This window comes from Hylobates moloch, unplaced genomic scaffold (genome assembly GCF_009828535.3).
Source record: "Hylobates moloch isolate HMO894 unplaced genomic scaffold, HMol_V3 SCAFFOLD_6, whole genome shotgun sequence".
Classification (NCBI taxonomy): domain Eukaryota; kingdom Metazoa; phylum Chordata; class Mammalia; order Primates; family Hylobatidae; genus Hylobates; species Hylobates moloch.
The window spans coordinates 49,313,313-49,339,914 of NW_026652281.1; the positions used below are offsets into that span (position 1 = coordinate 49,313,313).

Consider the following 26,602-nt stretch of genomic DNA (forward strand, 5'->3'; position numbering starts at 1 on the left):
TGGGTCCATGGGAACAGCTGATGGTCCCCAGTCCCTGAATGTTATATTTGGTATAGACATGCTTGGCAGTTAGAGTAATCTCTACAATGAGTTTTAGGTCCTGAAGTAAGAGCTATTATAGTTAGGAAGGCATAGACATGCTTGGCAGTTAGAGTAATTTCTACATTGAGTTTTAGATCCTGAAGTAAGACCTATTATAGTGGGGAAAGCTAAGTAGAGTCTTGGAAACTGATCCCCAGTCTACTTCAGACAAAAGAGTAAAACCAAAAGCAGTATCTCATATTTCAGGTGGGGATGGAGAAGATTAGTGCCAACTCTTAAAGACTTCCAGGATGCCTTGATGCGATCCCTATTATATCTCCATTTAATTCACCTGTCTGCCCCCAACAAAAACTAGATAAATCCTAGACAAGGACCAGAGGCTACTGCTAGTCCAAGCAGTAGCCCTGATTGCAGCTGCCAGACCTGTATCTTTAGTAGAGCATAGTATGGCCACAGGTACATAGCATGTGGTATAGCAAAATGAGCACAGAACCTTCTTGAGAGTTATGCTACCCCCTCCTTTAATTTTATTTATTTGTTTTTTAGAGTTGTTCCATCCACACCTCAATTATCCGAATATTTTTAGCAACTTGTTGCTATGGACTGAATGTGTGTGTCCTCCCAAAACTCAACCCTACCCCCTAATGTAATAATATTAGCAAGTGGGGCCTTTGGTAGATAATTAGGATTAGGTGTGGTCTTCAGGGGATACTAATCCCATGAGGGATTAGTACCCAAGAGGGCTTGCTTCTTTCTGCTCTCTGCCATGTGAGAGTCCCACAAGTAGGCAGTCTGCAGCCCAGAAGAGGGCACTCACCAGAACCCGAACATGTTAACACCATCTTAGACTTCCAGCCACCAGAACTGTGTGAAACAAATTTCTGTCATTTATAGACCATCCAATCTATAGTAATTTGTTCATCCCAGTAATTGTTATAGCAGCCTGAACTAAGACACTTGTCTTTCAGTTTTTCAAAAGCATGCAACAAAATTTTCATAGAAACAGCTGCCTTCTTAGTTCATCAATTTCCATAATTTTTTTCAATTACATAATTGCAATAATGTGCAACTAGCATTAACAGGCTTACCAACACACACAATAATCTCTTAAAACATACAATTCAACTTATAGAAAAAGAAATGCATATTGTATTAGAGTAGCTTACAATCTGCAAACACGTAGATTCATCATGCCGACGACAACAGTTTTATGGATAGAATACATAGGGTCTGTCATTCATCCCCAGGAGTTAAGTGGAGCTCAGTTATGAGTGCATTTACACTCAGAAAGAATATGATTTTCCTCTCTTTCTCCCAGCTTTGTGTGGGGGGTGTTACAGGGGGATTTGTGGGAGGGGACAGAGGGTAATATAGTGAAACTTTTGCTCTTTTCAACTCTAAACAGATATGATTTTATCATATGCCTGCCCCAAACCACTATTAGTCCCCATTGCCTTCAAGAGAAATCTCTTTAAAAGTAGTGTATAAGGCCCTATACCATCTTGGATCCTTACCATCTTTCCAGTCTTAATTTCTACCTTGTGCCATTTTCCACTGCCAACTTTTTTTTCAAGCCAAATCAGAGGAGATCATGCTTTTTCAAGTACCCATGTCTCTTCCACTCAGTCTGGGATGAATTTTTCCCTTTTTTTGGGTGATTAGACAACTTACTGTCCAAACTGTAACACATGTGAGAAAGGGGACACTAATGAAATAAAACAATGGGAAAGCAGATGCAAACTGGGGTAGTACTCTGCAAACTGGCCTATGGTCCCCCCACTCATCATTGGCCCAGTGAATTCATCATCACTGTGATCTCACTGCCTAACACTCAGTGTGTGCTTCAAAATCTTAGCTAAAATTTATTATGTACTGTACGATCTATTGCTGTTTTTACTGCTCTCTCTAACCTTGGTCACCACTTACACATATAGAAACTTTGTGTCAGTTACAAAATGTGCCCTTTCTTTCTGGCAGCAAATTCCAGACTACATGGTGAATGGACACCAGGCTGGATTTCACAACTTTCCCCTCCCATGAACATTTTTGTGTAGTAAAACAAATTGCTCAATGTGACTCCAACTATATATCCTGTATAAAAATTAAGTGGTCGTAGAGATATTGAAACATTCCACTAAAATACATGTCAGATGCCATCTGAATTTTGGGTGAGATTAGATGCAAAGTGGATCTGTAGTAAGAGAAAGAAGTTAAGTATCAAATACCTATCTGGAATTTTATGCAGTGAATATGAGAACACTGTGAAAATCTATTGGGAAGTAATAAATTTGTTACTCATAGAAACAGTTGAGTATTTTACAAGTGGAACACAGGGCTATAATATTACTTTGGGAAAACATATTGCCAATATCAACCTAAGGAAAAGAAAAACTGATATTCTTCTCTCTCCAAAATGGGCTTTGATAAATCATATTATGTATAAAATGTTCAATTTGTTTTAGGGAATCTATCTTAACAAATCTATCAGTTTTTGTTGTTTTTCAATACTTTTGCAGTACTTTTAGCATGGTACATACACTAAAAATATTAGCCATTAGGCACTTAAAAAAACCCCAAAACTTCAAACTTCGTATCCTTTAAGATCCTGACTTTCCTTCTAGGTCTATTCCATGTACCCTACCCCTCTAATACCCATTCTCTATATCTGGAACACCAAATATTTTTATTTTAAAATTGCTTGCATTAAAATAGCAATTTAAGATACAATTTTAAAAATGGGCTCAATTTAAGTCTAAGCTTCATCAGGTTAAAAAACTTAACAATTAAAATATGCAATTAACAAATCAAAGTGTTGAAAGGCTCACAATTAAAAAAAAAATAGCCTGTGCCTCATCTCTCTTCTCCCCATCTCTGCTTTTTATTTTAAAGAGACAAACACTTTTTAGCTACTGAAAGCTGTTTATTCTGCTAGCAAGTTCCATTTTTCTAAATAATATATATTCCTAGCTACTTCTTCATTTAATTATTTTAGAACTTATCTCTTGACTTCTTATCAGTAGGATTTTATCAGTTAGTATGCCTCAACTTGTAGTAATCACAATCCCACCTAGTTTAAAAAATGAGAACTACAGCCGAGCACAGTGGCACGTGCCTGTAGTCCCAGCTACTCGGGAGGGAAGGATCACTTGAGCCCAGGTTTTCAAAAACAGCCTGGGCAATATAGGAAGACTCCCGTCTCTAAATAAATAAAATTTTGAAAAATTTACAAAAAAAAAAGAAGAAATGAGAACTGCATTTATTTTCACAACTGGAAGCACAGAGTTTATGAGAAGCCTCAGAGTCAGCTTCACCCAGCAGCTCTAGCTCCATTTCTCTCTTCTCTTCTGTGTGATGTCTTCATCTTTACATTGATTGCATCTCTTGTGGGAGCAAAAGAAATGTAACAGTTCCTGGTTTCACAACAACACACCCAACACCCAGAGGCAAAAAAGAAGCTCATTCTCATCTTTCATTTAAAAAAAAAAAAAAAAAGCCTCCTCTCTCAATTCCTAAACAAACCTCTCAAACTCTTTATTCCAAATTGGGTTATATGCCCATTCCTTAACTATGCCCTATGGCGTGGGGAACGCCATGAATTTATTGGCTTAGACCTGCCCATCTGTAAATGTAGTAGAGTGGCAAGCAGGATGGGATTACACTAATCAATTTAAGTTAATCAGGCTAAACTCTAAAGCTGGACCATGTGGCCACTATCCTATGGGAGAAAGACAGATGGAGGTTGGATCAACAATGCCAACTTCCACTATGGGCGTTTAGCACTCACATACTACATCCACCCCTACCACTCCAATAGAACTACTGTCTATCACCATATTTTTTAAAATCAATAACAATATTTACTTCATGTTGACAATAGATGGTAGATTTTGTTTCCTTTCTGTATAATTGTTATGCTTCACTGGTAATTTTTAATTGCTGCTTCTTAAAAATCCTACAAAATTTACTTTTAATACATCCTTAAGTTTTCCAAATGTTTCATCCTATCAGTTTATCAGGGAGCTTATGTATTAGTAAGGGAGAAGACAACAGACAAGACAGGTAAAATAAAGTAATTGCAAATCATGATCGTTACTACGAAGGAAATAAACAGGGTAATTAGAAAAAGTAACAGAGGAAGCCCTCTTTGGAAAATGTTTTGGAAGCCTCTCTAAGGAAGTGACATCTGGCCTCAGACCTAAAGGATGACAAATAGCCCTATGTGTGAAGAGCCAAGGAAGCATTCCAGGAACAGAAATGACCAGAGCAAAAGCCTGCAAGTGGAAAAGAATTTGGCAGGCTTGAGGACAGAAAGCAAGCCAATTGGCTGGAATATAATGAGTAGAGGGGAGTGATAGGGGATGGGATTTTGGAGAGTTAGACTGAAGTGAGATCATGCAGGCTCTTGTTAGACTCAATGGAAAGAAGGGTGAATTTTTCTGAAAGAGTGCTAAGCAACATGATTTGTTTTACATTTTTAAAGACCCCTCTCTCTATGATTTCTATACGAGAGTGGCAGGCAGGGGGAAGGCACAGAACAGAAATGGAAGTATGAAAAACAGGCGGAAGTCCTACTACCATTCTCTTCCTTGCAGCAGTTCTATTTTACTGTAGATTTGGGGCTATACAGAGTTTTTTTTTTTTAAGTTTGAACCCTTTTCAAAATGTCTAATTAGTTTATTTTATTAATGTCATTGAAAACTGCATGTTGATTTAACTGTGAAAACCCATAGGACAACAATATGGAGAGCTAATTGTACTTCTTTCCCCTTCCTATCAAATATGTCTATTTGTCTAGGCTAATTATTTTTGATGAGTTAGGTAGGTTCATATACTACCTCCTCGGGAAGTTTTGTTAATGGCAGTATATGAAACAACAGTTTTGCACAGTTTTTACTTACATTTCTCTAAAGTGATATTAACTAGTCAGAGGAAAAAACAGAAACATGATTCATAATAACAAATGTTAAGAAACCATAAAATCAAATTGATTGAAAAATCACTTTTTAAAAGTAAAATATTCATGCCTTATACCTGTTATACCAAGTCTAATTTCAGGTAGTTAAAAAATTAAGATGTACAGAGAACTTAAAAAATGAAGAGAAAGAGAGAAGTTTCTAGCCAAATGAGTATTTTTACTTCCTCAAATTAATGTTAACACAAAATTAGTAAAAATGAATTCAGATAAAAATTTAAAAATAATTTTTTAAATTGTTGCATGAGTGCTCACTCTATTATCAACTCTATTTCTTACTCACTTATCTTCAGCAGTATCTGCCTCTTCCAGTCCTTTCCATGTCACAACACTTTCCTACCTTAGGGTCTTTGCATTTGATCTCCTTCCTACTTTTCCCATGGTTCTTCCTACAATCAGCTCCATCTCATCCTTCCAGGTACAGCTCAAAGAAGCCTTCTCTGACCACCCTAACTGCTCTTCCCACGTAAATGTCTCGTTACTCTTTCTGATAGTACCCTTTCCTTTACAGAAATCATCCCAATATCTTATTTATTTATAAAGATAGAAGGACTTGCTATGATGCCTAGGTGGGCCTCCACTAAAGCTCGTAGGCTCAAGTAATCCTCCCACCTCAGCCTCTCAAGTAGCTGGGACTACAGGCATGTACCATAGCACCCAGCTTCCATTTGTAATCCTGTTATTTACTTATTCATCTGTCTTTCTCCTCCTCCAATTTCAAACTAGAATGTCAACTCCAAGTGAGAAAAACCCTGTCCTTCACACTGTTTTCCTAGTACTTGGCCTGAGGACAGAGATAGAGAGAGCTTTCAAGAAATATTTGAATTTACACTGCAATCTGTGGACTCAATACAAATTTAACTAGCTCAATTAGAGTATATACTGTATTCAGCAGGAGTATGATAGGACATAATAGGCCCTTGTAAACTTACAAGGCATAAATTAATTGACCCACTTCCTAACCAGTTATTAGAAAATCTGGCCACAACCAGTTTGGATTCCCTTTTATAGAGTCCTTCAGGTACATTCCCAAGTGAAAGACACTGAGGTTCCTCATTTGGGGTAAGGGTACTCACTTATGGCAGGTGCAGATTCCTTTGAATTGGAGAATGGGAGGTGCCTGAGAAGTTGAGATAGTCTGTGGTCTGGGTCTACTGCAGACATTGGGGTTTTATGGCATGCAACTGCTCTACTGTGAAGGATTGCCTGCCGATTTTCATTTAGGGGAGATTCCTTTTGTATTTAGTTAATGCCGAAGACCTTAGTGGGTCAGCTTTCTCCTTAAGTTGTCAATTCTTCTGAACTTCTGTTTCTTAGCAACAGCTGGGACTCTGTCCATCGACATTGTTCTGTTTTAGCCTCACAAGCAAACAAGAGAATAAGCAGGCATGCCAGCTTGCCCTTTAGTCATATCCCTATACACACAGTGCATTCCAATCCTAGTTGCTATTGATAGATGGTGTGAAGTATCATCATATTTCTGTGAGGCATGAAAGGGGGTAGGCAGTAGAAAATATTTTGGGAGGAAGCTGAGGAATTAGAGTTATTACCACTTGCACCTCCTTGAGAGTCTTATTCCTAATACTAAGATTTCACTTTCTGGTATTCAGTGTAAAAACTCTAGTATTAGAAAAAATGTGGCAAAAAAAAATGCTGCAATTAAACATGCCTTTTGAATAACTTGATCTGGTCTTACATTCTCAGACCATAGGCTACAGGCAGAAATGGCTTCCAATAATTGCCAAATTCGCAGAGTTTGCTCCAATCTGCTTTTTTTCTGGAAAACCTGTTTAGAATGCCTCTCTTTTCCAATGTACTCATATATAGTAACCAATATACTTGACATTTAAAAATATTTGGCTACCAAATTCTGTAATGCAACACTCAATGACCAAGTTCTAAAACACTGTTGGAGAAAGTCTGGATAAAAAGATTCACTGCTGCATAACACAAACTAAGTTTCCATCTTAATGGTGGAAAGTCCACATTACCCCCCTATCTCACCTTGAATCAGCCATTTTCAGTTTCTCTGAGGTTTGTTATTTGCAATCTCATTCACAGTCAAATTGAGGCAGGGCTCTTTCAGTTGCAACTGGCTGAAACCCACTCAAGCTAGATTAAGACACAAAATTTTATTTTAAGGATAAATTATTATAAATAATTCAAAGATAGGGAGCAGACCTATCTTTGCAAAGCACTAAGATCAGGAATCAGAAAGCTATCAGGAACTGAGGCAGCTATGATATCTGCGTCTGATATGTCAGCACTGCTTCATGAAAGCAGACTTTGGGGTCAAATTACTTGGGTTTTACTATCTTTAGCACTTACTTTAAGCAAGCTTTTTAGTTCCTTACCTGTAAAGTAAGGATAATAGTACAGGTTGAGCACCCCTAATTAAAAAGCTGAATTGCTCCAAAATCTGAAACTTTTTATTATTATTTTTTAAATACAGCTGGGGTTTCACTATGTTGCCCAGGCAGGTCTTGAACTCCTGGATTCAAGCAATCTTCCTGCGTCATGAAACTTTCTGAGCACCCACATGACACAGCAGGTGGAAAATTCGACACCTGACCTTGTACGATGCATCACGTGTTTCATGCACAAAATTACTGAAAACGCTGTACAAAATTGCCTTCAGGCTATGTGTATAAGGTATATATAAAGCATAAAATATAAAGCATAAAAGAATTTCATGTTTAGACTTGAGTACTCATTCCCAAATATCTAATTATATATATGTGAATATTCCAATAACCCAAATCCTAAACACTTCTGGTCCCAACCATTTTGGATAAGGAATACTAAACCTGTACCTAAATGCATAGACTTATAGCACTTAGAACACTGGGTGACACAGTAAGTAATCTGAGATTACTCTTGTTCTGTATCACAGCTCTCAGATTCTCCACATGCTGCTTGCTACCAAACAACGCAGCCCTGGCCTAAGTTTATATTTTCCCAGTTCAAGTGATCAGCAGTCTGACAAGCTTCTCTCAATCCTAATTTTAAATTCTCAGAAAAATCTGATACATTCAGATAGGGTTCTGTTGTTCAACTAGCTAAAGCCAGAGGTGTTAGGTCACCTAATACATTCTTAACTGCTGAGGCCCATTCCTGAATGTGTGTGGACGTTTCTCAGTGGTGACGGATCATGAATCAAGGCTAAAATTTAAAAAATGTTTTTTATACTTCTCTCAGCTATCTTTTGTTCTCTTATAGTCACAAAAAGTACCCAAGTGACTTATTCTATGTCATACAGCTAATGAAAGATGAAGCTGTGATACAAAACTAGGTTTGAAGCTGATCGAAAGGTAGTGAGTTATCTCAATTGGTTGTTCAGTCAGTTCTAGATTGAACTCTTGTTCTACTCTTTCTCTCCTTCTCACTCCTGCACTTGACTAGTCTTAAAAAACAAACAAACTACGTCTGATTCCAAAACCCATATTCCTTTTACCAAATAATGCATTAGAGTTATTTATATTTATTGACAATATAGTATGTAGTTGACCCTGTATTTAACCAAGCTTGAGACAGAAGACTTCAAGTAGTTAAGAAGTGGCTTTGCTGTTTTTCTTATATGTAATAATAAAAAAAACCCTGGAGTATAACATATATAAAGTTCACAAAAAGTCAACGTGCAGCTTGATGAACTTTCTCATACACATACACAAGTGTAACATTCCAGATCAAGGTATACATTTCCATCACTTCAGAAGCCTCACTGTGCCCCTTCTAAGTCAATACCAACCCCAGAAAGGTCAATACCACCCTGACTTCTATCATCGATTAGTTTAGCTTGTTCCTGAATTTCATATAAATGGAATTATACAATATGAATTATTTTGTGTTTATTTCACTCAATGCAATGACTGTGAGATTTGTCTATGTTACTGTGTGTAGCATTTTCTTTTTTATTACCAGATAATATTCCATTTTATGAAGATGCTTCACTTTGTTCCAGTTTGGGGCTATAATGAATCAAACTGCTATGAACATTGTTACACAAAACTTTTAGTAGGCACATACATTCATTTCTCTTGCGTATACACTCAGGAATGAAACTGCTGAATTACAGGGTAGGATAAGTTCAGCTATAATGAATACTGCACATCAGTTTTCCAAAGTGGTTGTAACCAATTTGCACCCTTACCAGCAATAAGAGTTTGTTACACTATAAATTGTTAACAACAAAAATAACATTGCAGTCAGTCTATTATGCTAGTCACATTTCTTTGTTCTTCAAAATGTATTTTATTTGAGGCTCCTTTGTTACTGGTTATAAGAAAGGGTGAGTAAGCTGTTAGGTAGAGAGTAGATCCTCATTCATTAGCACCCTTACCAAACCACAACTCCAATCTGCGTAAGATTTCACTGGAAAATACTACCTAGCTTGCCATCACTTACAGCAACTTTTTTCAACAAGGGCACTCTTGTCATTTTGAGCCAGATAATTCTTTCTTATGGGGGGAGAGGGGGCTGTGCAGTACACTGTAGGATTTTTAGCAGTATCCTGGCCTCTAACTACTATGTATGAATAGTGCCAACTCCGCAAAACACACCCACTGGGATGACCACAAAAATGTTTCCAGATTTGGGCAAATGTTCTCTTTTGGGCGAAATCCTCCCTACTCAATGGCCATTACCAACCACTGTTTTATAAATAAGTGTCCTGTCCTACCCACATGTCATCTAAACAAAACATTATGAGTCAATACTGTGTTAATAGGATGCTGTCAATGATTTTTCAACAATGGCACATTAGAATCACCTAGAGGAGCTTTTAAAAAAATGCATGTGCCAAGGCCCCACCTCAGAACCATGGAATATAATCCTGAGCATTTTTTTGTATACAACTCCTCAGGTAATTCTAAATTTTGGAACAGCTGAGAATTATGTATCTTCTAAACATATTACTCTTCCCAGGAATATATGCTTTAAAACAGATTTCCATCAATGACTTTTCAAGCATTAGCAGAGGATGAAGTATAGATTTGTGGAATAGGAGGTTCTCAGTTTCAAACCACACCAATTAAGTGACCACCCATAGCCCATAACTGTAAATGATGGTATTGTTCAGTTCCTGTTTGAAAAAAAACAATGAAAACAAATTCTCCCAAATCAGACTTTGAAGATATTAATGTATTTGTTTTTTAGATGATTAGTATGTGCTAATCCTTCCACCTAATTCTTATACAGCAACTGGACACTATTCACCACTCTTTCCATGAAGCCTTACTCATCTTCAATAGCACAACACCCTTCTGGTAACTGTGTAACTCCTCCTTATCCCGTTCATCTTCCTCTACCTAGTCAAAAATAAACTGGAATTCTTCATTGCACACACTTAGGCTGTCTTCCAAGTTTACTTCATGAATACTCAAGACTTTAATTTTTCCCTACACACTTCACACTTAACAGCTTTAATTTTCAGTCTAGACTTCACTTAGCTCCATGGTTCTATCCAGAAACCTCCTGGGCAATTCAAAGGCATCGGAAATTCTGTAGTCTTTTTTCTTTTTTTTTTTTTCCAGGACAGATTCTAGCTCTGTCGTTCAGGCTGGAGGACAGTGTTGAGATCTCGGCTCACTGCAACCTCCGCCTCCCAGGTTCAATCCTTTCTCCTGCCTCAGCCTCCCAAATAGCTGGGACTACAGGTGCATGCCACCATGCCCGGCTAATTTTTTAATTTTTAATTTTTAGTAGAGACGGGGTTTCAATGCGTTGGCCAGGATGGTATCGATGTCCTGACCTCGTGGTCCACCCGCTTTGGCCTCCCAAAGTGCTGGGATTATAGGCATGAGCCACCGCACCCAGCCCAATTCTGTCTTAAACCAAACATAATAACCTCCCTATCTATACATCTCCAAATACATTACTATATAAGTTAATGTCATTCAGCTGCAAACGACTAACATCCCTCCTCCTCCTAACCCTGACTGAATCCAATCCCATCAAGTTTTGTCACCCTTCCCAATTCTACTTCTCTCCACCTCCATTACACTATCCTAGTCTATCATATCATTTCTAACCTCTCTTATCTGCCAAAGACTCCTGACTCAATTAGGAATACTGTGTCTACTTCGACCCACATCTAATCCTTCTTTGGGATTTATACCTAAAGTAAAAACTTTCAATTTGCCAGTCCCATCAAGCTACCACTCAGTTTCAAATCCTTCAATAGCTTCCTCATTGTCTTGAAAAACATACTTCACTTAGCCTTTGGGCCTAGTGTCTCTGTAGCCTCATCTTGTCCAGCTGCTGTTTGCTCCAGCAGTACCATGCTTCTTAGAGTCCCTTATAGATAGGATGGCCATGTAATTTACTATCCAAACCTGGACACTTCTGAAAGTGAATACGGCCTGTTCTTGGCAAACTGGCAAGTGCACTGACATGATTTCTCTGATCCCCGAATCTTTGCCCATGTTGTTTCTTTTACCCAGAAAGCAGCTCTTGTACTTCCCTTTCTTGCCTACCTAATTCATATGAATTCTTCAGCTCTAGATCATGTCACTTCCTTGAGACTTTTCTGACTAGGGTTCTTTATTATGGATTCTCACAGTACTGTTATGTCTCTTCATACTATTTTTCTAAGTTGTAATTTTATAGTGTGGCTGTGTCCTAAACTAGGCTTTAACTTTGAAAGTGTTGGTTTTTGCTGTATCATAATCCCTCCCTACCTTCAGCAGAATGTCTGGTATGTAATATATTCTTATATTTGTATTGAATGAATATCAATACAATGCACTGGGACACAGTGCTCTTTGCTCAAGGACCTCACAATGTAGTATGGAAACAAATGCTATATTGTGATACAATGACATGCTGCACTTACAGAATACTCAATTCCATGTCCAAAAAGGGAGGTCAGAGAGTTTTCTGACAAGTCTCATAGGTTGTCAGCACAATTGTGTCAAGGTACTCAACAGTTCTTGAGCATTTACTTAAACGAACTTATGAAAGATTGACCCGTAAGATAAATGGGTTACATCCACTTACAATGAGAGATACCTTTCCAGTGACCTGAAGAAGCATCTAGAGTACCAAGTGTCCGTTAGGAATGATGAGAGGCAATACTGAGATTGGTCTGTGAAAAAATTAAGTAACTAAAATACTAGGAATATATGATATGTACGTACATCTTTATATATGTTTAGTTTACAAATATATGTGGTATATAACAGGTGACTGATTTAATTAGATTTCAAGTTTGAAGGAAACCTAAAGGATAAGCTGAAGGGAAAGATGTAGAGAAAACAGAGGCCTAAACTAAGCCCGGTAGTGGGATTTAAAAAGAAAGGATGAATACAAAATTTCTACATTAAAATGAGTGGTACAGTTTGTCCCTCAGTATCTGCAGAGAATTAGTTCCAGGACCCCCATTTACCAAAACCTGGGGATGCTCAAGTCCCTTATAGTTGAGCCTCTGTACCTGCAAATCCCTGCAGGTACAGAGGACCAACAGTATCTGGACAGCAGTGAATAAAGAATCTGGGCAAGGGCCGGGCATGGTGGCTCATGCCTGTAATCTCAGCACTTTGGGAGGCTGAGGCGGGCAGATCACCCGAGGTCAGGAGTTTGACACCAGCCTTGCCAACATGGTGAAACCCAGTCTCTACTAAAAGTACACAAAATTAGCTGGGTGTGGTGGTGCGTGCCTGTAGTCCCAGCTACTTGGAAGGCTGAGGCATGAGAATCACTTGAACCCGGGAGGCGGAAATTGCAGTGAAATGAGATAGCACCACTGCACTCCAGCCTGGGTAACAAAATGAGACTGTCTCAAAAAAAAAAAAAAAAAAAAAAAGAATCTGGGCAAGGAAACGAGTGATACAGCATCAATGCAACAATTTTTAAATATTTTTGAGGTTGGCTACTTAACCTTCTTTCTTACTCTGCGTGCACACTTAATTTTTCAGTAGAGGATAGAATCTTTGTATCTTCTTCAATGCCTATTAGATTTTATACATACTTGCCTCTTAGTATCATCTCTAAGAATTTTGTTTGAAATTTAGCTTTTAGTGATTCAAGAATTTATCATTCAAAAATTCCCAAATACAGTGGCCATAAAGAAGGTGGATGAGCCGCTGGTAGATATCAGAATAATCTGGGAAACTTCCCAAATACTACCTAGAACCTAGAAATTCTGCATATCAGAAGAAGGGAAGAATAGGAGTGTCAGGCACGTGTAGTTACAAAAGAACTTTCCAGGTGACTGAGTCCTATCCCTTGCCCAACACTGGGAACTAAACTCCTCTAATTTCTTATTAGGAAAACAGAAAATGTGGCCGGGCGCAGTGGCTCACGCTTGTAATCCCACCACTTTGGGAGGCCGAGGCGGGCGGATCACGAGGTCAGGAGATCGAGACCACGGTGAAACCCCGTCTCTACTAAAAATACAAACAATTAGCCGGGCGTGGTGGCGGGCGCCTGTAGTCCCAGCTACTCGGAGAGGCTGAGGCAGGAGAATGGCGTGAACCCGGGAGGCGGAGCTTGCAGTGAGCCGAGATTGCGCCACTGCACTCCAGCCTGGGCGACAGAGCGAGACTCCGTCTCAAAAAAAAAAAAAGAAAATGTACAGTAAATCTTCACTAGAAGATGACTTAGGACTTTGTAAATTTAAGAATCATTGGAAAGACTTTCTCCGGTTTTGCAAGGACATGGGAAATACTGTCATAGGTTGAGATTCTAGGGTATTTTAATAATGTCCTGATTGTTTTTGTGGTTTCTCATATGCAAATCCTCCAGGCAACAAGGACATAATTATGGAATTAAAATCCTAACCCTGGCATCCAAAAAGCTAACAAAGAAGCAAGTTATCCTGTTTATGTTATATATTTCACAATTCTGGATATATGGTTCCCAGTCTATCCCCACCTAAGGATACCCATTTAGTACTTTGCCTAGTAAAGCATATCACAATTAAGGACCCACAAAATGCTGTCTTGGATTCTGGAAAAGTAATATTCTTTCCAAACAATATGAAATTTAAAAAATGAGAAATTAAATAGTAACAAAAACCTCCTGGTTAATGTTAATTATGTGGAATTTTTCGTTAGTCATGTGTTGAGATTATCAACTGTTTGGCTATTGTTTTAGTACCAGTAAGTGGAGATAAAGCCAGTTTATTAAGTGACACTGCAAATTTAACTACGTTGATAACAAATCATCAAAAAAGTATCTTTGGATTACCTACACGCTTTTTAAAAAATGAACTTGCAAGATTGTTGCAATTTTCCACCCACTGTGTACTTCTGCAAAGCAATAAAGTATGATTTTACTCGAAATCTAAATCTCCAATGTTCAATATTTTATTACAAATTGGGCAAGATCTTTTTTCGAATAGCATGTTTGATGGCACGATATGGCAGAACAGCATATTCAATGGCACAATTAGTAGTAAAAAAACAAACAGAAAACCAGTCTGACGTGCTTCCGGAAAACGTAAAATAGACTGTATACACAGTAATTCTTTTCATAAGACAATGACAAAATGTCAGAGTTGTAATTGAGGACTTTATTAACTGAACTATACTTCTGATTACAACATTCTTTATATGTTAATAGTTTCTCTGGAGAAATTAGGGGCACAGGAAGTTCCTATCATTAAGGATATTAACATAAAGCTTAATATGAAAAATTAGCACTCAGTTCATAATACTCTAGGGACTTCAGAAATGAAGATTTGTATGATCTTTTTATTTCTCACAACCCAGTATTAAAACTATCTAATACCGCGAAGGATGGTAGTGTTCCATTTCGTTTTGCTATTCGATTATTGCTGATAGATACATGTTTTCAAAAAGGCCATGGCCATCTGTTTGCTTTCTCCTACTTCTCCAGATGAATATACCCTTCAATATGTAGTAAATACATATGTGGAGTTATGTTTTGAGATTTTTTTGAAGGATTTGAACCAAACTGTTTAAACAGCTGGTAGCCTAAAACTCTGGAATATTTCCCACAAGGGAAAAATAATTATTTGGGGAACGCATGTTACCACAAACTCATTTGACTTGGAAAGTGGGCCTTTACACCAAATCAAATAACTGAACAATGGGATTAGAAACTTTTAATTATTATTGACCGCCGCCGCTGGGCGCCGTGGCTCACGCCTGTAATTCCAGCACTTTGGAAGGCAGTGGCAGGTGGATCGCTCGAGCCCAGGAGTTCAAGACCAACCTAGCAACATGACAAAACCCCGCCTCTATAAAAGTAAGTAAAAAACAAAAATCATTAACCTTGAGTGAGTCAAGTCCATCTGCAGACTGAAAAAAATAAAGTGTAACAGAATTTTGACTTAAAAAACGCTTTCAAAAAAGCATTTCAATATGCTGTATGTTTCAAAAATACACTTAAAAAATATGTTTCCAACACATTGAAGGGATCTAACTAAGGCCCACAATTACAGTTACGATACAAACTGTCAGCTAAAAGGCAGCAACTTAAGCTGAGACAGTTACTAACATCCCTCGAGTAGCGTTTTTTGTTGCGATTCGGCGCCGCACCCTTCACCCCGCCCTCCGGGGAGGAACCTAGAAAGAAAGGGTGGTACATTTCTAAACCAGGCCACCCACACATGAATCAAGCGGCATCACAGGCTGTCAACAACCAGGTCTCTATTTTGTCTCCTCCTCAGGCGCCCCGCCCGTGCGGGACATCAGCTCCGAGGGAGCGTCAATCGCAGATCGCCCAAGCGTTAAGAGGTGGCGAGAGGCCACCACGGTTGCCCAACAGTTGCGTTCCCAGGCTGCCTACTGTGACGCAGCAGCCCCCGCCCGGACCCTGAGGCCTGGCGCTCCGACTGAGCCGAGGCCTGTGCTACCCGACACTCCTTGCGACCCGGCCCCTTAGGCTTATTCAGCGCGGCCCTTCCCGGTTTCCCGAGTCCCATCGCAGTCTCTCCCCACCCCGTTCCTCCCCGGTTCCTTGTCAGTCTCCGCCGCGATGTCCTTGCGCAACCATCCCAAGTGACATTAGCGCCCATACCCGCACGGAGCGAGCCTGAAGCTCCCACTTCCCGGAATTCAACGCCGGGCCGCTAAGGGCGGGCACCCAAGCGAGGATCAGCGGACTAAGGCCGCGACCAGAGTCCGGCGGCTTCCGCGCAGAGCCCGGCGGCCTCCGCGCACCCAAGGTGCGCACTCCCATTCGTGCGCGTGCGCGCCCTCCCCCCCCCCCCCCCCCCCCGCCCCGCCCCAGCACCAATCGCTTTTTTCCTACGCCCACGACTCTTCAACGAAGTCCCTCCCGCCGCCCGCGCGCGAGCAGAAAGGCTTCGGCGTGCGCGCGCCCGTCCGTTCGCCGGCCCGCCTCGCGCTCTGTCGGGAAGGGGAGTGAGCAGAGGCGCTTACGTCGCGCGGGAGGCGGAGGCGACGGCGACCTCGGTGGCGGCGGCGGCTACGACGGAGACGGTTGCGCTCGCTCGCTCTCTCGGCGTCATGGCGGCTGCCGGGGGCAGATAAGCGGAGGGAGCGGGAGCGCGCGCGCGACGGCGGCAGCGGCGGCGACGACTCGTTACTTATAGCTCTTGCTGCCCTCGCCCTTGGTGCTTCAATAATGAATTGTTAGCTCCACTCCGCAGGGGATCGCGCGTTGGTGCTGCGGGCCGGGGCTTCCCCTTCCCCTCCGCGTCTGTCCCCTTCCCCCTCCCCCGCACGGACTCTTGCTTACCCTGAGACGCCGGAGCACTAGGACTCGGCGGCAGAGATCCCGGGCCTGGGCGCGGGGGAGGCCGTCCACACGAGTCGGCTCCCTCCGCCCCGCCAAGCCCGCCGGTAAGAAACGGGGCGGCGGGCGGGTCAGGATGTGGCGGAGAGGACAGGAGCCGGGCGGGCGGAGGGCGGGCGCGGCGCGGTGGCCAGGCGGCGGCCCAGCGGCCGGGCGAAGGCCGGGTGGCTCTCAGTGCCGGTGGTGGTGTACGGGCCCGGCGCGCAGGGGGCGTGTGAGGCGAGTACAGGCCGGGGCCGCAGAACGCATCCTTGCCCCGGCCTGGCGGCCCTGCCCCGACCTCTTCAGCTTGGTGCCGACCGGGCCGCGATAGGAGACCCCCGAATGGCTAGCACTTAGCCGGTGCGTGGGTCCTGCCGCCACCCGGGCTCCCAGCACGTGGGGAGCGGCGGGAGGGGGAGGGGGCGGCGGCTCGGGCGAGCCTGGGAGGGCGCGGGGCGGGTCTGCGGGAAGTTTGAGGCGGGAAGAGGGACTCCTGGACCGGGATGGAGGCCCTGGGAGAGGGGGGCAGGTCCGCGAGGGAGGCTGATTGGAGCGCGCGGGATGGATGAGTGAGGATGGTTTCCAAACCTTTTTCGAGTGCCGCTTTAAAAACTTAGCAGAAGCAAAGCAACTGCTAAAAGAGAGGATTGAAGAGGTTTAATAACTTAGGGTAGTCATTGTGGAGACGCTTGAGAGGACACAGCGCTGTGTGCGCTTGGAGCTTCAGAACTCAGGGTTGTGAAAAGGGTCTCAGAGGACTTATTCGGATAAGGGAGATGGAGGGGAAAGGAAGTTAAAATGTACAGAGAAAGCCATTTTGAGGGACGAAAGGAGGGTGAAAAGGAAAGAACGAAAAGGGGAGTGAACTTTTTAAAGGAAGAAACGGGAAAGGCAGTTTGTTAACATACTTAGATTTTTTAAGACTTAATTGTTCAGTAAGGCTCTTTGACTAGGGTTGAGATTAATATTTAACATTAGAAATAAATGTTGAGTAGAACGGTTACTTTTTAGATAACTGTTCTTGCAGAGTCTGCTGGACAGTAGTCTAGAGAATTAACATCCTGATCCAGATGCAGACTTTGCTATCATTGAGTTGGTAACAGTCTGTTTCCCTCCCTCTTTTGTGGAATGGAAATAATCGTAGGAGTGAATTCTCTTTGCTGAGGTCGGAGGACAGCTCTGCTCTCAGTTGGCTGTCTCGGTACTTTCTGGCTGGGGAAGGATCTGACGTCTCCTTCCCCCGCTTCTTCCTCTCCCTCCCCTGCCAGAGATCTCCTTTGTTTATTCGTGGATGGCTTGTAGGTGATTCTTCAGTGTTGTACTGAAATCTTTAAAGGTGGAAATGGAGTGTCTTGGTTCATTATTCTTGCCCCAAATTTTTTACGTAAAAAATCAGATATAGTGTATATTCTATTACCTTTTCAATTTTTTTCACAAAATAAAAACCAAGTGCAAACTGGATAAGTATTATTTAAATGTTATCATCCCACTATCCGTTTACCTGTTAACACATTTATTTTGAGCTATGCATTTTTGTTGAGATTATATGGTATCTTCTATTTGCCTGTTCCTCCCATGGGAGCGTTTTCAGAACTTTCTCACTCAAGTATATGAAGTTCTTGGTGATAGGAATGAGGGCTTAATTAAAGGTAGCCGCCTCCTGCCCCCCCCCACACTTCATTTATTGGACCAAGTTATCTAATAAGACTCTGTTGTCTACCCTTGGGATGTATGCATATGTTACATCGTATCACCTTGCTTTAGGAGTCTGTAAAAACATTGTTAGTTGCAGTTAGTCTCTAAAAATCTTATCACCCCACAAATATTTTAATTTTTCTGTCCGAAGTATATTAGCAGTTGCATACTAAATTCTAGTTAGCAGTCAGGAGTGTAGTTATTAGAAGTCTAGATATTTTAAGTACTTAATAAAAGGCCCCCACTTCTTCCTTAACACCTCTAGTCTAATTGGCCTACGTAGATTTGTACGTTTTAGACGGGGCTTATTTACCTTTTTTCTGCAGGAAATTTTCTTAATTTATTAATATATTTTCTTTAGGTGAATCAAAGGAGAGTCCCAGAAAACCTGTGACTGTTGAAGAAAATTCATCTGTCAATTTTTATATTCAAGGAGTCAGTATTTATATTCATCTTTTAAACTGGGAAGATTTATATTTTACTTTAAAACTTCTTGATAATAATTTACAATGAATGGACACAGTGATGAAGAAAGTGTTAGAAACAGTAGTGGAGAATCAAGGTAAGTAAGCACTTTGTTATCAATTGTTTACTATGAAGAGAGTTGAAAACTTGACTCTATTTTTTCTTTATTATTATTGTTGTTATTTAGTTTTCCTCATAGATAGCAGAGTTTTCAGGTTTTCCTCTTAGCTATCCAAATACTAAAAAAAATTCTGGTATACGAACCTTTTTTCATAATAGAGGTTTTAATTATGTTTTTCATTCAGATACACAGTAGATCTTAAATATAGAAAGTTTTTGTTTACTTAAATCTATTTGGAAGTTTATATTTGAGCTAATAATTAAGCTGGAGCATGTATAATAGATTTAAATTGTTTTGACTGTTAGTGAAATTTCTAGATGAAGGCAATATAAATTTTTTCACTCATCTTTTTCTGGCATTTTGTCTTCTATACCTGTACTGTCCAGTGTGGTAACCACTAGCCACATGTGGCTATTTAAACTTCAATTATGAAATATTCAGAATTTACTTAGTCATACTAGATACATTTCAAGTGCTGAATAATCACATGTGGCCAGTGGCTACCATATTGGACAGCACACAGAAAACATTCTATCACCGGAGAAAGTTTTAGACAGTGCTGAGCCAGACATTTGTTGAAATATTACTGTGGCCCTTTTTTATTTTCAGATTGGAGTTTTAATTATCTGTAAAGAAGTTAAGAGTTCTTGCTTGGGTCAACTGTTTGCAAAGAAGATTCTTTAAATTCTGTAGCTCCCAAATTTTGAGTTATCTGCACATTAGTTTACAATCCATTTAGTTATATGCATTATCATATATAGAAATTAGGAATGTGGGCATTGGAGTCAAACTATTTACTTACCCTATTTCTCTTATTAGTTGTGTGAATTAGGGCAAATTACTTAATCTCTGAGGCTCTGATTTTTGCCCCATAAAGAGGGGATTACACTATTGTTTATCTTATTTAAAGTTCATGGCTGGGCTTGTTGGATCATATTTGTAATCCCAGCACTTTGAGAGGCTGAGGCAGGAGGATCACTTGAACTCAGGAGTTGGAGACCAGCTTAGGCAGCATAGTGAGACCTTGTCTCTAATTTATAAAAAATAAAATTAAAAAAAAAATTTGGGGATTGAGATGCTTCATGTAAAGGGCTTAAAATATTTTCTGAGATAATGAGCACTGAATATTTGCTTATTGTAACCAGCATATTTTGTGTAACACAGGATACTATATAACAAAAACATTAATTACAGTGATGGAAACATGGGGGTGGACAAGAAACAGGAAAGTTTTGTCAATTAGGAAGATTAAGAAAAAATGTTAGATAGAAAACTAAATAGTGGTATTTGTATTTGATCTGAAACTTGGACTTTTCTGTTTCTTTTTTTTTTTTGAGACAGAGTCTTGCTCTGTCGCCCAGGCTGGAGTGCAACCTCCACCTGGCTCACTGCAACCTCCACCTCCACCTGGCTCACTGCAACCTCCACCTGGCTCACTGCAACCTCCACCTGGCTCACTGCAACCTCCACCTCCCAGGCTCAAGTGATTCTCCTACCTCAGCCTCCAGAGCAGCTGGGATTACAGGCGCTGGCCACCACTCACAGCTAATTTTTGTATTTTTTTTGTAGAGATGGGGTTTTGCCACGTTGGCCAGGCTGGTCTTGAACTCCTGGCCTCAAGTGATCCACCTGCCTTGGCCTCCCAAAATGCTGGGATTACAGGCGTAAGCCACCATGCCTGGCCTGACACTTGGAATTTTCTGACCTTGCTAGTTATACTTTAGTTTATCAGCTTTCATACGTACTGTTTGGATAAACAAGAACATCATAGAGAATAAAATAAGGAACAGTTATGGAAAGCAGCATTATTACTTGAACAAGTATTGGTCTAGGAGTTATAAAACCTGAGTTGATGCTATCTCTGCATTAATAGAACTCATATGATTGCCTCAACTCTAAGGATTGAACTGATATTAAAGTTTCATTTTAATTAATTACAAAGTGCATCGTAAAGTTTCAAACAGTAAAGTCTTACTAGAATCACCAGAGTTGAGGTTTAATTAAAAGACTTTTGAATCTCAGCTTTGATTCAAATCTCTATTGGTATGCTGAGTACTGACTATAGTTAAGTAAATAGAAGAGTCATATTGTCCACCCACAATTTTTTTTTTTTTCTTTTCTTTCTTTTTGAGACAGGGCCTCACTCTGTCACCCAGGCTGGAGTACGTTGTGTAGTCTCAGCTCACTGTAGCCTCTGCCTCCACCTCCTGGGCTCAAACGATTCTCCCACCTCAGCATCCTGAGAGGCGTGCATGCCACCACACTCAGCTAATTTTAAAATTTTTTGTAGAGATGAGGTCTCACCATATTGCCTCAGCTTGTCTTGAACTCATGGGCTCAAGCAGTCCTCCCACCTTGGCCTCCCAAAGTGTTGGGATTACAGGTGTGAGCCACCATACCCGGCCTCACATTTTCTTATTCATAGTTGGAATGGAATGGTTAGTAGGTAGAAATACCTAGAGGAAACAAAGGAACCAAACTACTCATAAAATAGGAAATAAGACTTGAGAGTAAATCTTCTAGTTGGATATGCAGACAGATCATGTGCTGGTATATTCTGACTACTTACCTGTTCCAGTATTTTATATATTTTTCTGCCATATCTAAAACGAGGAGGAGTAATAAGTCCAATTTGATACTACAGATGAAAAAAAATTAAACCTTGTGGCTGAGCGCAGTGGCTCACGCCTGTAATCCCAGCACTTTGGGAGGCCAAGGCAGGCAGATCACCTGAGGTTGGGAGTTCGAGACCACCCTGACCAACATGGTGAAATCCTGTCTCTACCAAAAATACAAAATGAGCTGGGTGTGGTGGCCTGTAATCCCAGCTGCTCAGGAGGCTGAGGCAGGAGAATTGCTTGAACCCAGGAGGCGGATGGAGGTTGCGGTGAGCCGGAGATCGCGCGATTGCACTCCAACCTGGGAAACGAGTGAAACTCTGTCTCAAAACAGAAACAAAAAACAAAAATAAAAAAATTAAACCTTGCGAAATCAAATTTAAGGAATCTTTTACAATGCATACTCAAATAATTGCAAAGCATATTTCTTTAATTATTCAGAGTTAATTCTGCCATACAGATTTTGTATGCTTCTGAAAAGTGTGGTTATTAAGTTACTTAGTTTTTACAAATGCCTTGGAGTTTATCAGGAGAGAGACCTTCTTTTTTGCCTTCATTTTCTTTCTTACTGCTGCTATACTATGCTCTACTGTCATTAACACTCAATTCCCACTCCCTTCCCCAGAAGCTTTTGTCGTAAGACATTTCAAAGAAGGGAGATTGTGTCTAGTTAAAAGACTGAGGAGGTGAACTTTAGAGGTAGAGGGATTTTCTTGCAAAAAAACCTAAAATTTCCATAACTATGAATATTAATATGGAGTAATTTTTTTTCTTTTTTTTTTTTTTGAGCTGGAGTCTTGCTCTGTCGCCCAGGCTGGAGTGCAATGGCATGACCTTGGCTCACTGCATCCTCCGCCTACTGAGTTCAAGCAGTTCTCCTGCCTCAGCCTCCCTAGTAGCTGGGACTACAGGCATGCACCACTGCATCCAGCTAATTTTTGTATTTTTAGCAGAGACGGTGTTTCGTCATGTTGGCCAGGCTGGTCTCGAACTCCTGACCTCAGGTGATCTGCCCACCTTGGCCTCCCAAAGCACTGGGGATTACAGGCATGAGCCACCGTTCCTGGCCCCTGATATAATTAGATTAGAAATATACTTTGTTTCTAAAGTTGATATTCATTGTAAGTAGCTTTTTAAAGTAAATTTTGGTTTTTTTAGTGGCTAGAATTCTGTAATGTATTTTTGCTTCAAAATTTCCTTTCTCCTTTGTGAAAGCTTATTAAACGGAATAGAATTAAGAAAGAATTCATTTGGCATTTGCAGGTTACAGTTAGCTTTCTATTGAAAAAAAATTTTTAAGTGTTCTTTCTGTCTGGAGAGCTCTCTATAACTATTTACTGAAAGGAAGAAGAATGCACAGGAAAAATGTGTCTCTTTGGCTATGCTGTTGCTGACAGTCTTGAAATTTAGTTACTAAGAAATGTGGGCCAGGATGCACCTGTATAACAGTTACAGTTCAACACAAAGTTTTATATAACTGAAGTTAAGCTTTTTAAAGATAATGCTGGAAGATTTCAAAGCATCAATTTGCAGCTGTGTGGATTTGTGGTGGTATTTGCAAGCAAATTTTTCAAATCCTGGTAGACTTTTTTTTAGTGTGTGTTTTTTGTTTTTTTTTTTTTAATTGAGATGGAGTCTCACTCTGTTGCCCAGGCTGGAGTGCAGTGGCACAATCTTAGCTCGCTGCAACCTCCGTCTCCTGGGTTCAAGCAGTTTTCTGCCTCTGCCTTCTGAGTAGCTGGGATTATAGGTGCCTGCCACCACGCCCTGCTAATTTTTGTATTTTTAGTAGAGGTGGGATTTCACCATGTTGGCCATGCTGGTGGTCTTGAACTCCTGACCTTGTGATCCACCCACCTCGGCCTCCCAAAGTGCTGGGATTACAGGCATGAGCCACTGCGCCTGGCTGGCTTTTTTTAGTTTTAAATAAGTTATCTCGAGTGATGATTTACTTCAGGAATGGCTATATGGTTAAAGATCAGAATGGTGTATGAGTTACCTTTCAAACATTACTTTTCTATATATAGTCATAAGATAATGTGTGGGCAAACAGTAATGTGATGTTACCCCTTTTACTCTGCTTAAGTAGTTGCTTGTTTAAGATCTTGATGACTGATGGGTTATATATGGTGCAGTTTTGTGTTTTAAAAAGAGTATTACTTTATGATGAATGGAGAAAATGTTTAAACTTTTTTTAAAATGAGAAATATTTAAAACTACAGAAATAGAAAAGTTGCACCAGGTGTGGTCCGTGGACCAGCAGTGTTGGCATCATTTGGGAGCTTATTATAACTGTAGAATCTTGTGCCTCCTCCCAGACCTACTGAATCAGAATCTTCATTTTAACAAGATTCCCAAGTGATTCTTATGTATTACGTTCATATACATTTATATGAAGCTATTCGTCTGGAGTCATAGCATCTTGCTACTTTGTTATTGATGTTGTTATACATGGTTTTCATTTTCTGGGAACCTCCAATTAACTGTGTCTTGAGCAGGACTAGCAAGAGGCTAGGTAAGTTTCATTTCTCCGTAAGCAGTAACAATGGCAACCGATGATTGTTGAGCTCTTACTGTGCCTTAACCTAGCATGATGCACATAGGGCATTGCACATCACTTGAATTACCACAGTTCATCCTCACAAAACTTCTGTGATGTATACAGTGTTATGATTCCCACTTTCCAGATGGGGAAACAAGATTTATAGCCATTTTATTTATTCTTTTTTTAAAAACTATTACCTAAACTCTATACTTTACTTGGATTTCATTGATTTTTCCATTAACTCCCTCTTTTCTGTTGTAGGATTAAATCCACAGTGCCACATCGCATTTAGTTGTCACATCTCCCCAGTCTCCTTTCATCTGTGAGAGTTTCTAAGTCTTTCCTTAGTTTTCGTGATCTAAATCACCTTAAGAAATACTGGCCAGATATCCCATAGAACGTCTTTGAAATCTAGATTTGTCTGGTTTTTTTTTTTTTTTTTTGAGGTGGTGTCTTGCTTTGTTGCCCAGGCTGGAGTGCAGTGGCGCGATCTCAGCTCACTGCAACCTCCGCCTCCTGGGTTCAAACAATTCTGCTACAGCCTCCCGAGTGACTGGGACTACAGGTGTGCGCCACCATGCCTGGCTAATTTTTGTATTTTTAGTAGAGACAGGGTTTCTCCATGTTGGTCAGGGTGATCTTGAACTCTTGACCTCAGGTAATCCACCCGCCTTGGCCTTCCAGAGTGTTGGGATTACAGGCGGTGAGCCACCACACCTGGCCTTGTCTGTTGTTCTTAGGATAAACTAGGGTTATTGGTTTTTAGAAAGAATACCACAAAGATAAAGTGTGCTAGTCACATCATATGGGAAACATGTTATCCTCATGACATTACTGGTGGTGTTAACCTCTATCACTTGGTCAAGGTAGTATTTGCAAGTTTCTCTACTGTAAAGTTACTGTTTTTTCCTTTCCATAATATATTCTTTGGAAGCAAGTCACTTTGTCTAGCCTACGTTCAAGAGGGTTGGGATAGGAATTAAATTCCATCTCCTGGTGGGGGGAGTATTTACATATATTAAATGGAATTTCTGTAAGGAAATTTATAAATCGTTTATACATGTATGGATTTATGTATGTGCTTTGAGGTGTAATCCAGCTTAGTTGTAATCCACTATAAAATACGTATTTGTATATAATATTTATGTATTTATGTATAATAGGTACTTTTATGTATCGAATGTATAATAGTTGACTTTTTTGTTACTTAAATTGATCTAGCCTTGGCTCTTGGAAGCTTTTTTAGGTTGGCTCGTATGTTTCTTTTACACACTCCCTTACTTTTACCCTAGAATCAGCCACTCTCCAAGGAGCCTTGGTTCTATTTTTTTGGAGAATGGCATTAGAAACCAAGATTTGGATACTGGGTGTGCTTGTTGATATTCAAGTGTCACTGCTTTTATTTCCTCTCAGTGAACAAAGTAGACAGAGCTAGGTAATATATCTAGATATACTGTGTATACCTAGGTATGTATAGTCATCTCTGTATCCTTACATCTGTATACATATTAACTCATACATAAACATGAGTTCATACCGATGGCTCCAACTCTAATCCTGTGCTATAGAGTTCATTCTAACCTTTCTTATTCCTTTGTAACTTCCTTATTCAACAATGAGAAACCTGGCACTGACCATCCACCATTTATGTGCTTATATATTCACTCCTAATATATATGTAAAGCAGTTTTAGAATTTTTAGGATATACTTTATCAAGAGAAACTAATTTTGCAACTAAAATATGGTGTTTACATACAGTACGCTTTAATATTTAGCCTTTAAGTTTCTAGTCAAAACACTGTTTTCTGATGTTGGTCAAGTTCATTTTTCCCTCACCCCTTAGAGTGTAATTATGTGATAAATTTGTGATAAAATTAGATTCATTTGTGACAATCTGTATTCCATCCTGTGATCATCATCATACTGGTTGATTTTTAAAATTTGCATGTATTAATGCTTATTCCATGATGCACAGTTCTGTGGGTTTTGACAAGTGCATAGAATCATTTATTCTGTACTTCAGTAATGTACAGAACAATTCCTTCATCTTAAAAGGTCCCAGATCTACTGAACCAGAATTTCCATTTTAATAAGATTCCCAGGAGAATTGTATTCATGTTAAATTCATATGCATGTATATGAAGCTATTCACCTATAGTCATTCAGCATCTTGCCATGTTTCAGGGTTATAAATTAACTTCAAGAAAGATTATTATAATCTAGGGGTGATAATGGAATAGCCAGTTTAAATATACTATTGAGTATATTCAAATTTGTGGGGCCAAATGGGCATGCAACTGAGGTAAAAAGGAAATGGAGGGTACATTACTAGAGTCATTTGATGAGCTATTTTGAAAGTTTTCCTAACATGCTTTAACTTTTGTAATTTTAATAATGATGACAAATGTAGTTTGAAAAGGAAGGAAGAACAAATGAT

At 40.1% G+C, this 26,602-nt stretch overlaps 1 protein-coding gene and 1 long non-coding RNA gene across 3 annotated transcripts in view; one reads left to right on the plus strand and one right to left on the minus strand.

The window, feature by feature from the left end:
• Nucleotides 1-16,766, minus strand: part of LOC131383793 (uncharacterized) — a 125,590-nt gene extending 108,824 nt beyond the window's left edge. Inside the window, exon 1 of the long non-coding RNA XR_009214077.1 lies at nt 16,682-16,766. This is a non-coding gene — a long non-coding RNA (uncharacterized LOC131383793). The remainder of the gene's footprint in view (nt 1-16,681) is intronic.
• The window catches only part of CHD1 (chromodomain helicase DNA binding protein 1), a 74,858-nt gene continuing 64,575 nt past the window's right edge, over nt 16,320-26,602 (plus strand). For both annotated transcript variants that reach the window (XM_032156754.1, XM_032156755.1), the window contains exons 1-2: nt 16,320-16,785; nt 18,777-18,977. In XM_032156754.1, coding sequence (XP_032012645.1) covers nt 18,925-18,977 — 53 coding nt within the window. In that variant the 5' untranslated portion in view covers nt 16,320-16,785; nt 18,777-18,924. The remainder of the gene's footprint in view (nt 16,786-18,776; nt 18,978-26,602) is intronic.